The sequence below is a fragment of the Taudactylus pleione genome, unplaced genomic scaffold, assembly GCF_031769625.1.
Source record: "Taudactylus pleione unplaced genomic scaffold, aTauple2 ptg000969l, whole genome shotgun sequence".
In the NCBI taxonomy this organism is placed as follows: domain Eukaryota; kingdom Metazoa; phylum Chordata; class Amphibia; order Anura; family Myobatrachidae; genus Taudactylus; species Taudactylus pleione.
The window spans coordinates 1,231,325-1,247,924 of record NW_028285370.1 but is presented as its reverse complement, the minus strand read 5'-3'; the positions used below and the strand labels follow the sequence as shown (position 1 = coordinate 1,247,924).

Sequence of the window (16,600 nt, the reverse complement as noted above, 5' to 3'; positions counted from 1 at the left end):
CCTTCCTTTGGTTCATCGTACATTGTGTAAACTTTTCTTTTTTTTTTTTGCTGATTGTGAAGACGGTTGGAGTTGGCCAATGACCTGTGAAGCTTGAGGGGCGTCTGTGTTTTTTTAATTTAGTTTACTAATCTGTTCATTCATCTTTCTGTTCCTCTGATAATGTTTACAGCAAACAACCTAATAAAACCCTTAGCAATAAGCAACATAAAAATAAACCAGAACATTATCATCTGAGATGGCAACATTCCCAGAGGCCACTGGTGGAGTTTAAACCTGGACCTGATAAGCAGGATATCCCCGAAACATGGTGACTGGAACCTGTACAGCCTCATCATTGTACATGAATGTCCCCTGTATACAGTATCCCCTTCATTGCAGCTTATGTGGCATCTACTGTACCACCATCCGGCTGAACGACGAAATGTGGGCTTCCAAGGTCTGCTGTGCACGTGTTTCTTGCCCAATTAAACAGGGCACTGATTTGATTTACAGCATGTGGTCCCTCACTATTCTCTTTTATCTGCAGCTATTGATTAGGATTTTACTCCAGTCTCTAGGCGCCCACTGTGTGATATTGCTGCATTTTTCTCTCTCAGCAAGTCCAGTGTCAGAGAGATAGAGAATATTATCACCTCTACAGTCTGAGTCCCAGCACAGGAGCAGACAATACAAGGTGCAGGGGTCACTAGGTAATTGCAGGCAGAAAATAGCTTCAGATAGATATCACACTGCAGATGGGGAGGACAGGGAACCCCAACAGAGCCCTCATTATCCACTAGGTGCAGCAGCCCAAGTTCTACCTCTAGGACAGCCCTGTCAGGACTTCATTTCCCATCCTCCTTCTGTACCCTAATGTATGCAGAACAGTGAGAGGCAGAGAGAGTGTTGTGTGTGCGCTGCTAGGAGTCAGCCCTGGCTCAGTCACTGGGATCTGCAGGCACAGTGAGGCAGCAGCACCTCTCCAGTCACTCTGCTCTGCATGTACAGCCAGCCAGCAAGCCGGGCACAGCAAGCGGGGACCCCTCCAGCTGCACGCAGGCTCCTCACGGTGAGTACAGTGGGGGCTCTGGAGGGGGGGGTTCTGGGACTGTGCACTCGGGGCGGGGGCTTTGCAGGAAACTGGGGGAGAAGTTAGTGCTCCCGGGTCAAGACAGATCGCAGGTATCCTGGCGCTCAGAGAGTTGGACTGATGGGGGACAAAGTGCAACTTTTCTACGGCAACTTTACAGCAGCTGCTCCCAGAGCGATATTTCATGTCTCCTCTCCCCTAGTATCACACTCTGCATCCCGCAGACCCCGCGCCAGAGACCCGCTCGCCTCGTTTTAAGGGGTGGAGATCTGACAGTAGTCCGCAGAGCTCGCTCTCTATTTGACTTGCTCGTTGCAGAAAATAGCCGGGGCTGCATTTAATACTCAGTCGGCGTTCTGTTTCTATTGTCCCATGAGGACTGTCATATAAATGCACCGTTGTAGGTAAATACACAGACAGCTGTATCAATTTACTGACACATTTGCAGAGATAGATGACTCTTTTGCACCTGACCTGGATAAAGTCACCTTTCTGATACTTTGATTTCATTTTACACCATCCACTCGGTGGTCTCCGGCTTGGAACGCATCAGAGATTAGTAATTACCCTCTTGTTACATTACTCACCTGACATGTCAGAATGTTCCGGGGACCCTATGTGCCCCCTCTGACCCCCCACACTCTCCCACAGTCCAGTCCAGTCATCCACTGTTTAATAGACCTGGGGTCCCTTTTGCAGGATTCTGCCACTTCCCCCCCTGTGTCTTCCTGACAACAACCGGGACACCCAGCGGGTCCTTCCTTGGAATTGTGAATAAAATAGAAGAGGGAAGTGTGAGTATTGATGGGAGCGGATCCCTCACCTGCTCTGTACAGACATGAAATAAAACATCTGTGTGGCCACAATGGAATGATTGGGAGCAGCCATACAGGAAACCCTGATGTTTGTTGTCATACATTGTAAGGAGCATCCTTCTTACTGCAGGCAGGGGGGGCTTTGTTTGGGTCGTGGGGGGGCTTCTGGGGCAAAGGAAAGTAACATTACAACATGCATCTCTCTATTCCAGAGAGGTGAGGCTGCATTATTATTTCAGTTGATAATTTGGCCTTAAGATATGGGGGGAAGGGGGGGGCATTAATCCTTCCAGTGAAATTCCAAATCAATAATATTTTCAACATTAGCAATTTCTAAGACTGAGATTTTATGAAAATTGTTAGTATTTGTATAGATTAGAATAAATGACTGACAGAAATCCACAGGCTAGTGCATGCTGCAATTGCTGGGTCTGTGGTTCCTTACATATAAGTCAGCATTACATAACAATAATGTGGTGAGAAGAAGGACATGATCCTAGAAAGTACCTGCTCGGTAAGGGGTGATTTTACAGCACCTGTTTCCCCATATTAGTGATGGATTTGATGAAAGAAAAGGGACACTGTGTGTACTTAATGCCAGAGTATTATAATGTCCCATATTGTTCCTCCAATATGTAAGAGGTGGTAGAATTCTGGATACATTTTGGCTCTTGTGGATTTGCAGGTTTGCGCGGTGTAAGGGGGGATTGTATGAGGGTGATTATCCCAGGGTTTCAGCGTCCCGGGTGCTGAATTTTGAGTCTTGAAACTGATCTTCTATTGCAAATTATTTTAATTTCTTTTTCATTGTATGTCAAACTGCTGGGCCACTTTTAATCCCCTTTTTGACAAATTGAAATTATCCTTAAATATATTTAAATCAAATGTTATAAAATGATCACGTTTTTTTTCTTCTTCTTCCCAAATCCCAAACATTATTCATCTCCATATATTATTTTTCTAACTTCCCCTGTTTAAACAGTTTTTTTTTAAATTTTAAATATTCAACTTCCTACTGTATTGTACAGTATGCGAATATATATTTGTTCTTGACATTTATTTATTAATAAGTTTTTAATGCTGATGCTGGACAGTTGAACCGTTACCATTTGAAAATAGAAAAATGCATCATTTTGTGAAATCATTTTTTTCATTCTAAAATATTTGTAGAAATATAATTGTCTTCAACTGATCAGTTTTATTATATGTCAGTCTGCGCCAATATTCTATCCACTGTCTGATATTTACAACATGCTTGAAAATCCTAAATTTCAATCTGATGTAAAGTATAATTATTTGATCGTTAAAGCAGTTTTACAGGGTTTTTAAACTGATTTTTTTTGTTTTTGTAAGCTTTGCTTTCTTAAAAATACAAAAAATAGGGTCAATGGATTTATTCATTTTCCAAGGCTTTGCATATAATTATATGACCACAGTAATGCAACCTGTTGTGCATTAATGTGCTATGAATTTTATAAAAACCTGTTTAAAATTCACTGGCAATGAATTGCTTGCACAAAGACTTTAAAACGGACATTTTTCTTTCTTTTAAACATTTGCAAAATGATTGCTAATGCTAGTTGTACTTTTATTGCTTCCTTTGATACCATTACAAAGCAGAATTTTAACTAAGACAGAATGCAATTTGAAAATATTGTACAAATTCTGTTATTTAAAATATAAAAACAAAGAAAAATCCTTAATATTGTAACTTTTCAGTAAAAGCTTTTAGAAATATTAATCTTCTAATTTATTAAAAAAATAAACTTAAATATTCACATTTAACTTTATTTAAATTCTGCATATTTATATTGTTTTGTAAATTGTATGGAATGATATATTAGAATCATATACCATTAAATTACAATTCCAGCTTCTGTGGAGAAAAACAATATTAAAATTGGATGCATAACTTTATTGCAAATTATTTGACTGATAATTGCATGTTGTCTTTTTTAATTAAATAAAAAAATTATATAAATCCCCATTGCACAACTCTTGCCTATGTAAAAAAAATAAAAATAATTATTTTGTTCATGTAGGCTGATTTATGAGCTGTGAAGTAAACTGTTGCTTATATTTAACACGTGCACCTTATTTGTTGCTGCTGTATTTTAGTCTCCGCATCAGCACTGGTTTTGTGCAGTGATCCGACTATTCTTGTTGAGCTAATTCAACAAAGAGTGTTCTGCAATCGCTCCAGAGTTTGTCTCATACTGTGGAAAAGTATTTGATGATTTATTTGGCTGACTGTTCGATTGCTGTCTCCAAGTCCTCTTTCTCCTCCATTCAGCGGGGATGTCAGCTCTTATTACTTGCTATTGATCCCTTTGCAAAGTGAGAAGTGAACTAAAATTAATGTCAATCCCACTGCCTGGATCAATAGCAGGAGTTATTTTAATCTGGATTTGCACGGGGTGCTAAATTAAAAAAAATCAGCATACTATCAGGAACCTGTATTGGTTTCTGTCCGTCGCTGGCTGTGTCTTTTCAGGTATTCAATGTTCACTTCTGTCTGATTATCCTGCAATCCATATTTTTTTTAATTAAGAAGGTCTGTTAGTTTTCTTATTTAGGGTCCTGTATTTAGGAAGATGACATCTTGACATTGTCAGTGTATTAACTATAGATTTCCATAAGGCTTGTGGTTTGCAAATTGTGCATCCTCAGTCCCTTCAGTTGTTCAGCCAAGGACGCAGCTGGGAATTAGAGGTTAAAAAACACAACATTTTAAGGCGGTTGTGAATATTGCATGTGTGTGTTAATTTGTCCTCTCCCTTTGTGGTGTTTGCTGCTGAGCCTTTGATTTAGAATCGGACAATGGGACGTTACATTTAGAACCACGATTTGGGACCCCTGCTCGCTCAGACATCAGAAGCGGCCACTTCATAATATAGTGCGACAGCTTTCACACATCTGTACTTCACCATGCTTATTCCCTCTGTGTTTCGACACAAAGCAGTTCCGCGGCATGAAAAATGGAAATGATAATTTTCAGTCCAGATTGTGATTGCGGCAAGGTTGCATTATATATTGCCATCGACGCAGTGAATATTCAAAAACACTTTTAATACGAGGCCACCAATTAATAAGTCCACATCACAACAAAGAAACATTTAATTGCATATATAAAATAATTCTGTTTTGGATGGATTTGTTTAAATCTGTTTCCATATTTCTCATATTTAAAAAATATAAAAATGCTCAAGGTTACCGGATTGAAATAAGTCACTATATCTGGGATTCTCTGCTTTAACTTGATGTGAAAGTTATTTAAAATTTGGAAGAGAGAAAATAACTTAATGAGAGATATATAATCTGGTAATTTAGGGTTGATGCATGCTAGGACTTCTGCCAAACGAGGAAGCAATCTGAGGGTGTCCGCTTAGCTCTACACTTAATAATATATGTGGCATCGGAACAACACAGGAAATGCTGCAACACCCGGGGTCTTCATTCTGAAGCGCGTGTTCACCTGCTGCAGCCGAAAGTCACTAGTCCAAAAGTCACCGCAACAGCAGCCATAATTATCCAGACGGCTCCTTCCTGATTAAATGTGAGAGATTAAAGTCTATATGGCCCAATGCAATTTGTGCCTCAAAGAATCTTTACACCAAAAAAATATATACTGCTCGAGAAAGGATCGAATTGATCCGAAACATTGCTTTTTTTGCAAATAAGCTCATTGTTTATGCATCACAACCTGGAGTGCTGTTCTTCATGCCTAAAGTCTTGCAATTTGCCCTGGCACCCCAACATTTTTTTTTGGGGGGGGGGGAGAGTGAACAGTTTTCCAGTTACACACACACATACATAGGTGTGCAAACACACACACACATATATATATATATATATATATATATATATATATATATCGTTATGTGGTTATAATATATATATACACACACACAAATAGTATACACACGCAAATATATATATACACACACACTATATATATATATATATATATATATAGTTATGTGTGTATAATATATATATATATATATACACACACACACGGTTATGTGTGTGTATAATATATATATATATATATATATATATACACAAACATATATTTTTAGAATATTTAGAACTATTTAAAGAAAGGTATGATAGCAGAAAAATGCTTCTGCTGATGGTTCAATATTTGTATGTTACATGTTAAGAACATACATGGGGATTAGTTTAAGATTGAGGTGTCTCTGAGATACTGTAAAACTTATTACACAGTTGTGACTGTGAAATAGTTTAAAGAACGAGGCCGAATTGAGAACACAGACTATATGAGGGAAAAGCAGTTTATTTCCCTATGTTATGTACAGGAGACATTAAGGATCCAGGTTGTACTTAAATTACGTCTTCTAGAAACCTGTTGCAAACAGACATTTTTTTTTTTTCTTATTTGCCATCACTTTGAGAAATGCAGCTGAACAATAGCTGCTGGGCCATAAACTAATCAGAAATAGATGACTTTTGTGTTGAAGTCTCTGCCGCGTTAGTGTATGTTCCAGTTTTACCAGCTCTGGGTTTCTAGGCTCAGTTCTGCTTTCTGAGTTTAAAGTCTTTCATCCTCACTATTAAACTTCTGCTCTTTGATTTAAAAGAAAGGCCGGGCCAGTTTATATGATAAAGTTAAAAAAGAGATGTTTTTATTAGTCTCGGAAGGGGGGGAACAGCAATATGTTCAGTGAGGTGTTTCTTGTGCCCAGTCGCAGATTTTCTGTCCTGCTTTGTTTGCACGGCGGGTTCTCTTAAATATACGCTCGCTATAAGGAAAAGTTGCTGTTTCCCTGGTTAAAAGTTAACCTGTTATTGGTCACAGTATTTAGGGCCACAATGGCTCCTGTACTGCTGTTTCCTAACCTAAGGCCTAGTTCTAATTCTACAACGCATTACCCTCAAGCTCTTAGATAAATTCAGTTACTGTCATCATTACAACTGGTTTCTATAAGTTAACATTTTTCATCCTTAAAAATATCTCTTAAAAGAATTCATATATTTTATATTTCACATTGTGAATAGTCTGTATTACATTAGAATCTACAGAGACTTCCCTCTGTCTCTCTCCATACATTATATATATATATAACTGTACGTATATATATATATATATATATATATATATATACACGCAAACACAGTTATTGGAGACGCCTCTGCTGGTGGCAGGGAATGGGTTAGTGAGAGGTACAAAATGTCAGCTTCAGACGTAGAGCCGTTTTTACCAGAACAAACAGATCATTTGCTGGCCAGGAACTGCCTGCAGAAGAATTACAGTGTCTGCCGCATCTGCTTTAATACAAGAGGGGAGTCATTTCTCATTAGGGCCGGGATGGGCTTTGCTTAACGAGAACGGTGATTTGGTTATCTTTCTTCCACAAGCTTTTATCTGCATGTCAGTTTAATCTATATCTCCTTACCTATCTGTTTACCAGACAATATCTCCCAGGTCCTCATACATCTACATGAGAAGTGTCCGACTTCAGATCTTTGTCTGTGAGCCTCTCACCGTGTTTGTCAGCGTGACCTGTGCCTTGTGCTGGTCTTATAAATGTCCCTCCAGACCTCTAATTTAAGTGTCCTAATGGTACAGGCAATAACTCAATATCTAACATTGGTATTGTTCATCACATATATATATATTGCTGTTGAGTATTTATTTACTTCCACATTTATGTTGAACCCACACCATTATTTCACTGCTCCAAGACAAGGCAGACATGGAGCAGAGAGATTGACGCAATTAACTCAGTTGCCAGTTGCTATATATATATATATATATATATATATATATATATATATACTGCATATATATATATATGAGAATATGTGCCTAATAATAGATAAATGCATGTATTGATGATGTATTGATTCTGTATGTAATACCCAGGTTTACGCTTTTCTTTCACTTTCTTTATCTTGGGACGCAGGTTTCACCGGGGAGAAATGAAGTGACGTTTCCCGCTTGGTGCCAAGATCCTATTGCTCTCGCCACCGGAGGAATCTTTACTGAAATTCTTGACTTGGCAAGAGCCAAAGTATCAGAGATGGATCTACACCGGGCTGCCTTTAAGATGGAGAACTCTTCCTTCCTGCCCAACCCGCTGGCTTCGCCCGCCTTGATGGTCTTGGCATCCACTGCTGAAGCCAGTCGTGATGCCTCCATACCTTGCCAACAACCCAGACCTTTTGGCGTCCCAGTGTCAGTGGATAAAGAAGTACACATTCCTTTTACCAACGGTTCCTACACCTTTACCTCCATGTACCATCGCCAGGGCGGTGTTCCAGGAGCGTTCTCCAACCGTGACTTTCCACCTTCTCTACTCCACCTCCACCCGCAATTTGCCCCTCCAAACTTAGACTGCTCCCCTCTCAGCATGCTGAATCACAGTGGTGTGGGTGCATTCCGTCCCTTCACCTCCCCCGAGGAGCGTGAGAGTTATCAGTCCGCTTTCACCCCAGCTAAACGCCTCAAGAGCTGCCATGACACAGAATCGCCGCACCTGCGCTTTTCTGATGCTGATGGGAAAGAATATGAGTTTGGGACATCGATCCCAACAGGTTCCCCGGGGGGACTTAAAGTGGACGATGGAGGGAAAAAACTGTTTGCACTCTCCGGCCTGATATCAGACAGAGAAACTTCTTCAAGTCCAGAGGACCGTAATGAGAGGTGTAAGTACTATTTCTATTTCCATCTCTGTATCACCTGCTAGATCCAAGTTAATGCTAGCAATGATTTTCCATAGTCTGTATCCTTTGCAAGAAAAATTATATTATTATACTATTTCTATTATTTATGTGGGTGCATAAACAATATTGATTTTCTCATAAGACAAAGGGGGTACTAGACTAATACTTAATTACAGCACTGACAAAAATAAATCATTTCAGGAACTGTGACCACCAAATTTTTGAAATTGTCGACCTATACGGTTCCAGAGTTTCGTTATTTTTTTTTGTAGATAGTGAAAGTGTTAGGAAGGTGATGAGGTTTGTGTTGGGTCCACACAATATCTGTAATATAATAGCTGTAATTGGGGGGTGCTCACAGGTTTGGAAAATAATAAGACGTCCCCCTAAAACGTTTTTTGTCATTAGAGATGATGACCCAACTCCACTGAGCATTCGGCATTCGTACAAGACCCCCTGACTGAGCCCATGCATAATGTGGGTGCCAGCCTACGTATTATTGCTCTATGAATAAGTAAAACCTCTATGTACAGTCATTTGATAAAGATAGCGGCACAACCGAAAGCTCAGGAAAGTATCCCACTGCGCTCAACATTACAAAAAATTACACACAGACGATAAAACTCCGGCAGAAGCTTTTTGGATCATTTTTAACCAAAGTGATATTTTTTTTCCATTTTTTTCCCCTTCTTCCTCTGAACGTAAATGTCTTTTCTCCCCTTAAAGTGAAACTTTAGTATTTTCTATCTTCCGTGTGCAGCGTTGTCTTGTTATAACACCACAGAGGGTAATTGAGATGTCCTGTCTCTTTCTCTCCAGTCGAAGCTACTTTCCTGAGCTGTCGACTTGAATTAGACACCGAGTTAACTTTCTGCTACTAAAAAGGCTTCAGCTTAAGCCCTGTCTACCTTTCCCAATCTCAGCGGCCGTAAAAAGCACTTTGCCTTGTAAATCTCAGGCTTGGTGCTGGTGAGGTGTAATGCTTAGGCCTTGTCTTACCAGCAAAAACGGCTGGGATTTGACATATCAGTTTCCTGAACCCCTGAACCACTGGGGGCAACATTTGTAAAGGCTGTTGGTAAACTCAGACAGACATTGCTGTATATCAACACAAGTTAAACATGTTTCAAACCTTTCCAGCATTAAATGCACTAGAAAATGAAAAGCATTTCTGTAATTCACGTTGTTATTATTTTAAATGAGTTTAGAATGTTACAATTTGTTATTTGTGCTACAAATATGTCTACACATTGCTATAACATTATTTTTATATTGTATTTCAATATGCATGTATTTATATTAAACATTTTAGCCTGTAAGATAGTTCATTTGGAAGAATTCTAGAAAGGATACAGTACTTGGGCGCCTCTCCCAGAGATCTTACAATCTACTAATACTAATTCACACATTTACTAATACTTAAAAAACTAAATAATCAAAAACTGTCTGTTAGTAAATGTGTGATTTAGCCCCAGAAATACAAAATCGATGTTGATCGATTTAAAATCGATCAAAATCAAATAAAATCGACCTTTAGTAAATATGCCCCTAGATGTGACTGCTCTCCATTTACTGTGTGATATTATTGATATATTATGAAGAAGCTCCACTGCGTATATTTTAGCCACATTATTTAAAGCAACACGTAATTGGCTGGTGGAGATAAACATGTTTATGCAAAATATATACTGTCATATATAAGTCAGGTTCTAGGCATGAATTAATTAAAATAAATGTATCTTTGAAGTACCTGAGGTTATTAAAGCCCCTGGAACACAGAACAGAATGCTGATTATCTCGTATTACATTTGTGTAGTTAAAGGGATGTTCTTAAAACTGCTGCCAACTGTACAAGCACTGACCACACGGCCATCACCCTGAGTCTCCTCACTACGCTCTGCCCGCCGGACGTGGGTGATATTCCTGGCAGCGCACAAGCAGGGCATGGAAAAAAGAAGTACAGTTGGGAGTCCATCTGCCCAAACTTGGCTGAGCTTGGGTCTTTTGATGCCAGTTTCATGCCCTGAATATGTGATCAGTGGTTACACAGTGATGTGGGAGTACACTTGCCCACCAATACGATTACCTCTAGCATCTCCTGCCATCTCAGTATTATTATTCCCTCTCTTTGGAAGTATGTTCTCAGCAGGAAGAAAAAAATGCAGTTTATATGGTAGAGTCTTAGGGGTATATTTACTAAAGTGAGAGTTTTTAGAAGTGGAGATGTAGCCCATAGCAACCAATCAGATTCTACTTAGCATTTAACCAGCACCTACTAGAAGATAATAGCTAGAATCTGGTTGCTATGGGCAACATCTCCATTTCTAAAAACTCTCACTTTAGTAAATACACCCCTTACTATTAATCTCTAATTCATATATATGGCAGGACCTGGACTTCTGCTGTTGCAGTGGATATAATGAGCTGAGTTTTATTAAAAAGAAAAAAAATGAGCTCACTGGATCCTTTTTTGGTTTCTGTAAAATTGATTTGCTTTGCACCTATGAAAGCTCAAAAATTAGTGTCTTGTTCCAAACTTTTCTAGAAATGTTATAAGTTCTGAGGCTTTATGCAGATTGATCAGTGCCAGGAAAGACGATAAACGCACATTATAATATAAAATACCATAGTATGAATTGACACTGTAACCAGACAGGAACTGGAGTGACACCTTCACTGGTGACACTGTATTACTATAGTGGTAATTGCATTGTGGCTCAGTGTTATGTCATCCCCTTGGAATGAAGATCCATTAGTGTATTGCTGGTGAGAGCGACATTCCTGCAGGAGAATATAAGGATCCAGCTTCCTTCCTGAGAGGCAAAAGGTCTTAAGATTGCAAAACTTTCAAAGAGTGACACACAGACAGCCCCAGTTTTCCTGTACAGGGACCTTGTGTGTGTTGTGTCTATTGGGGACAAGAGGTGAATATTGTGCAGGGTGGGGGGTCCTGGGACTAGGTAAGAGGTCAAGTAACCTGACTGTGCGATTGGCATCTATAGACGTTGTCAAGATTAATTATGTCCATTTTATTTATTCCTTTAAAATCTGTTTTAATATTTTTTTTGTTATGCATTACATTCAAAATCATAACAGGTAGCGCTACCGCTCAACAAACAGAAACGACTCGATCACATATGGTACCAAAAGTAGATCAAGTGTAAGATCTGGTGATTCCAGCAGCTGAGATATCTGAAGGGGAATTCCGTGGGAGGCTCGGTCAGGACCCTGATCTATGAGATAGAACAGTGCACGGACAGAACACTTGTGACCCGTTTTGATTCCTTAGACGCAGGCAGAAATGCTGAAAGGCAATTGGCTGTGCCCATGTAAAGTACCCTCCGGCTATGCAAGAGTTAAAAAAAGTTTATTTCGTATCACATTAAAGCAAAGTGAACAAACGCACACTCTTTTTTTTTTATGACCCCGTTCTGCGGCCACAAGCTGCAAAGCAAAAACTTTTTAAAAGACTCTTGAAGTCACCTGGGGGCTGTTTCCTTCCCCAGCATCATGTGTGGATGACCCCCCTCATCCCTCCTGCAGCCTGGCTACCTCACACACAGTGATATCCTCTTGCCTGTAACGGCAGCCGCCTCATACACTTCCATCCTTATATCCGCCAGCTGCCGCCCTGCGCTTGTGGTGTGAGCGTGAGCTTCATTTCCCGGCACAAGTGTTGTGCTAATTAGATAGCCTGGCAATGGAGTGAGTAGTACTTAACCAGATGTTGTAATGGCTGGAGAACCCTCTCCCCCTCCTCACCTCCTGTAAACATCTCTGCTCTACATCCATTTGCCCTTTTATGCTTGCACACCATTCACCAGGGCAGAGGAAATCTCTTTTCTGATCCTCCGGTCTCCTCTTCTCATGCTAAACACCCAGTTGTAAAGCACAAACTCTGAGCTGGAAAATGCAAATCTGCTTTTAATTCACTTCTCTCCTGCTGCATTTTCACTTTCTGCAGACTTGCACGGGATGGGTTAAGCCGATGCCCATCTTCAGCTCCAGAAAGCCTGTAATTGCCCATATAATTATTATTATCTTCATTAAGGGCATGCAGCATTGTTATGGCTGCCCAGGGATGGGCAGCTGAGTTTAGATTACAGCTCCGTGGCGGAGAATCTTCTTCGCTGTCCCCCCCTACATTTGTACATGATCTTATTCTGGTTTGTTTAAATTTATCTCTCTGAGCTGTAAATAAATGTCACGATAACGGCAGCGCGTGGTGACTTTAACCCCTCGCTGCATGCAATAGAGTAGGCTCATTGTGAAATAATCCTGTCTGTGAAGTGCAAGGCTAGCTCCCAGGCTAGTGAATGGTTAACATTAAGCAGAGCTACATAATACCCAGTAGCCAGTCCCCCATATATTGGATATGTGCTTCACTCTTGGTACTGAAAATTTGCGCAGTTCTACATGTTTTAAAGGAGAATTGGCTTCAGATTGATCAATATGACATAGGGACATGTGTGATCTGATTGGAGAGCTCCTTTGAATATAACTGTGACGTGAGTCCTAGTACTATCAATGTATATATAATATACATATATAATTTACCAGTGGCTGCAAAAGCGCGTTTTGAGCAAGATGCCAGCAATTTCAAAAGTATTTTTCTGGTGGTCAGTAGGGGTGATTCGCTTAGCGTTTGGCTAGTGGTTCTTTCTGGATAAAGTCACATGACCATTATGGTGGATGCCCCTTTTCATAGTTAAAATAGGGAAATGACTCAGCAAACTAGAAGGCCCCATCTTGAGGTATACGCACTGACAGATCAGTATACACGGGGTTATTATGTCCATGTGGTCTGGAGGTGCTGGTATCCCAGATGTCCCTATAGAAAGCTGTTTTCCCTCAAAGGGGGCTATTCAATTCAGTGCCATGTTGAATAGCGCCGGGAATGAGTTCTCAGAGCTATTCAATTGACCCCATTGCGTCCTGCACTTAATCAGGGAAATGCAGGTTACAGCGCCTAAAGCCTGGTATTTAGTCGCGATAACCTGCATACTCTGTCTTAAATGACGGCTGCGATGCTGTCACCGCACGTTCTAAGCCGGAAACCAGCATTGCTGCATTAGTTAAGTCGGATTTCTGCTTGCACCCTTCTGAGGTCAACAGCGCGGTCAATTGAAGATTTCCTTCCCAGCACTATTCAACATTGCACTGAATTGAATCGTCCCCTATAACATTATTCCCTTACTACTGTGAGATATTTGGGTGATGACAGGAGTTTAATATTCATTCTACATTAATGGGGTGGGCAAATATAAATAGGTGTTACGGACTTCAAACATCACTTTGCTGAGAACGTCCTATAGCTTTGTGTTTAAAGCCCAGAGGGCAGCTGAATGATGCCCTGGGCTGACAGCTTTCTTTGGGCAATAGTCTGTATGCCGTAGACAAGGGGAAGATGTAGCTGTGCGTAAGCGCTCCGAATGACGTGCTATTTTATCTTTAACTGCCCTTTGTAAATTACCCTAAATGTGAGGCCCTTATTATATCAACTGTAAAAGCGCTATCAGTTTATATCATTATATTTCATGGTTAGCAAATGTTTTACAGGAATAAACGTTGCATGTCTGGGTTTCACTAGCTGTAAAAGTTCAAATTGAAATGCATTTTCGGTGAATCATCTGGGGTTTCACTCTGAGTGGATCCACACGCTGCAGTTGGTGGGAAGACATTCCACAGTGTCAAAACAGCCACATTGTTGCACTTCACGTTCCAGTTGCCTAGGTCTTTCCCATCGGTTCTATAGTGATCGCATACCCTGCGCGGTATATACCTGAAGGGTCAGCACATAGGTGATAATGTGTCTGGTTAACGTGGAAATTTATTTTATTTTTTTCTGAACTACAGTATGTATTCTGAGAAAAAATTTTCTGGATGAGTTACAGTGTTGTGTGTAGGGTGTATCGTGTTACTTAGCGTTGTGCTTCTTCCGACAACACACATTATTATGACGATGAGCCGATGTGTACGATTTGTGTACGCTTTCCCTTGAAACTCTCCCCGGCAGCTCTGCACACGATCTCCACACGATCTCCACACAATTTGGTGTCCAATCTTCAAACGATCTCTCCTGCATCCAAACTTTCACAGTGCATCGTGTCCTAGATTGTCAGATCTGCCCTACTGCACGGCAGATCTGACGATGCGATGTGCGACCGTATCGCATCGTGATCGTGAGTGGGGACTCACGATTTACTCAGGATTTGGCCATATTTTAAACGATCTGTTGTTCCAATGTTTCGGAATCGGCCAGATCGGGTAAAATATCGCTATGTGTGTGGCCAGCTTTAGACTTCAGTAGCAAATCCCACTATTTATTGCGGAGTATACCTTTATTCGTAACAAGCTCATTAGTCAGATATACAGATCCAATATACTTCCCTTTTCAAACCTGCGATTAAATAATGGAGTCTGCGTCTCACCACAGGGCATCGCAGCCTAAATGTGTCTCCTTTAATGTACCAGGAAATATTTTCATGGACACATGTTTTGTTGTGGGGGTTGTAAACTCAACAAGGAGCATATTTATCAATTACCGGGTTTTAGACACGATAACTGTAATTTTTTTATTGACACTATTTGCGGAAAAAGGAAATGATATACCGCCCGAATGTATCAACACTCACATGTAGGGACGGCCTATCCCTGCCATGTGTTTGGAATGAAGTGACACCATCTGATGTCACTTTACCCCTTTATCGGGACGCTTGCAGCGCTACTGCGCATACATGGTCTGCTGATCACACATGTGCAGCGGCTATTGCTGGGGAGTGTTCCTCCTCCGGAGCCCTCCCTCGGTAAGTTTTGCCTAGTGTAGCCCATAGGCTACAGCAGCTAATGACTTCTTCAGATGGCTCTGGCAGTCGGAGGCAAACTCCGAAATGCAAAGTCTAACATCTTTGCTCCGGATGCGCTGGGGGCTACTGTCAGTAATGGTGGGACTGCTGCAGATATGGAGATATCTGCTGTGGTCCCTCCATGGTACATCAGTATGATACTTAATATTTGCTTGTTGATTCAAAGATGGCGGCCTAGGAGAGGATTATGGCCTTGTGGCGAGTTATTGTGTCTGTAGACACCGGATCCTGCCTAGGAGTTGCTGTGACTTTGTGACAAACGATTGTGTTTGTAGACACCAGATCCTGTCTAGGAGCGGCTGTGGCATTGTGAGGAGCGATTGTGTCTTTAGACACCGGATCCTGCCTAGGAGCGGCTGTGGCGTTGTGATGATCGATTGTATCTGTAGACATCAAATCCTGCTTAGGAGCGGCTGTAGCGTTGTGACGAGTGATTGTGTCTGTAGACATCAAATCCTGCTTAGGAACGGCTGTAGCGTTGTGACGAGTGATTGTTTCTGTAGACACCAGATCTTGCATTGGAGCGGCTGTGGCTTTGTGACGAGCGATTGTGTCTGTAGACATCAAATCCTGCTTAGGAGCGGCTGTGGCGTTGTGACGAGTGATTGTGTCTGTAGACACCAGATCTTGTATTGGAGCGGCTGTGGCTTTGTGACGAGCGATTGTGTCTGTAGACACCGAGTCCTGCCTAGGTTCGGCTGTGGCGTTGTGACGAGCGATTGTGTCTGTAGACACGGAGTCCTGCCTAGGAGCGGCTTTGGTGTTGTGATGAGCAATTGTGTCTGTAGACACCGAGTCCTGCCTAGGAGCGGCTGTGGTGTTGTGATGAGCAATTGTGTCTGTAGACACCGAGTCCTGCCTAGGAGCGGCTGTGGCGTTGTGACGAGCGATTGTGTCTGCAGACACGGAGTCCTACCTAGGAGCGGCTGTGGTGTTGTGATGAGCAATTGTGTCTGTAGACACCGAGTCCTGCCTAGGAGCGGCTGTGGCGTTGTGACGAGCAATTGTGTCTGTAGACACCGAGTCCTGCCTAGGTGCGGCTGTGGCGTTGTGACGAGCAATTGTGTCTGTAGACACCGAGTCCTGCCTAGGAACGGCTTTGGTGTTGTGATGAGCAATTGTGTCTGTAGACACCGAGTCCTGCAAACTGAGTTTAA

At 41.3% G+C, this 16,600-nt stretch overlaps 1 protein-coding gene across 6 annotated transcripts in view; it reads left to right on the top strand.

Annotated features, from left to right (window-relative positions):
- The first annotated feature begins 865 nt into the window (after positions 1–865).
- The window catches only part of RNF220 (ring finger protein 220), a 251,955-nt gene continuing 236,220 nt past the window's right edge, over positions 866–16,600 (top strand). Inside the window, exons 1-2 of one of the 6 annotated variants that reach the window (XM_088460647.1) lie at positions 866–1,051; positions 7,818–8,559. In XM_088460647.1, the coding sequence (XP_088316773.1) occupies positions 983–1,051; positions 7,818–8,559 (811 nt within the window). In that variant the 5' untranslated portion in view covers positions 866–982. Of the gene's footprint in view, positions 1,052–1,150; positions 1,867–7,817; positions 8,560–16,600 lie in introns of those variants that run through there. The other 5 variants (XM_088460649.1, XM_088460646.1, XM_088460648.1 and 2 more) reach the window with 5 other exon arrangements.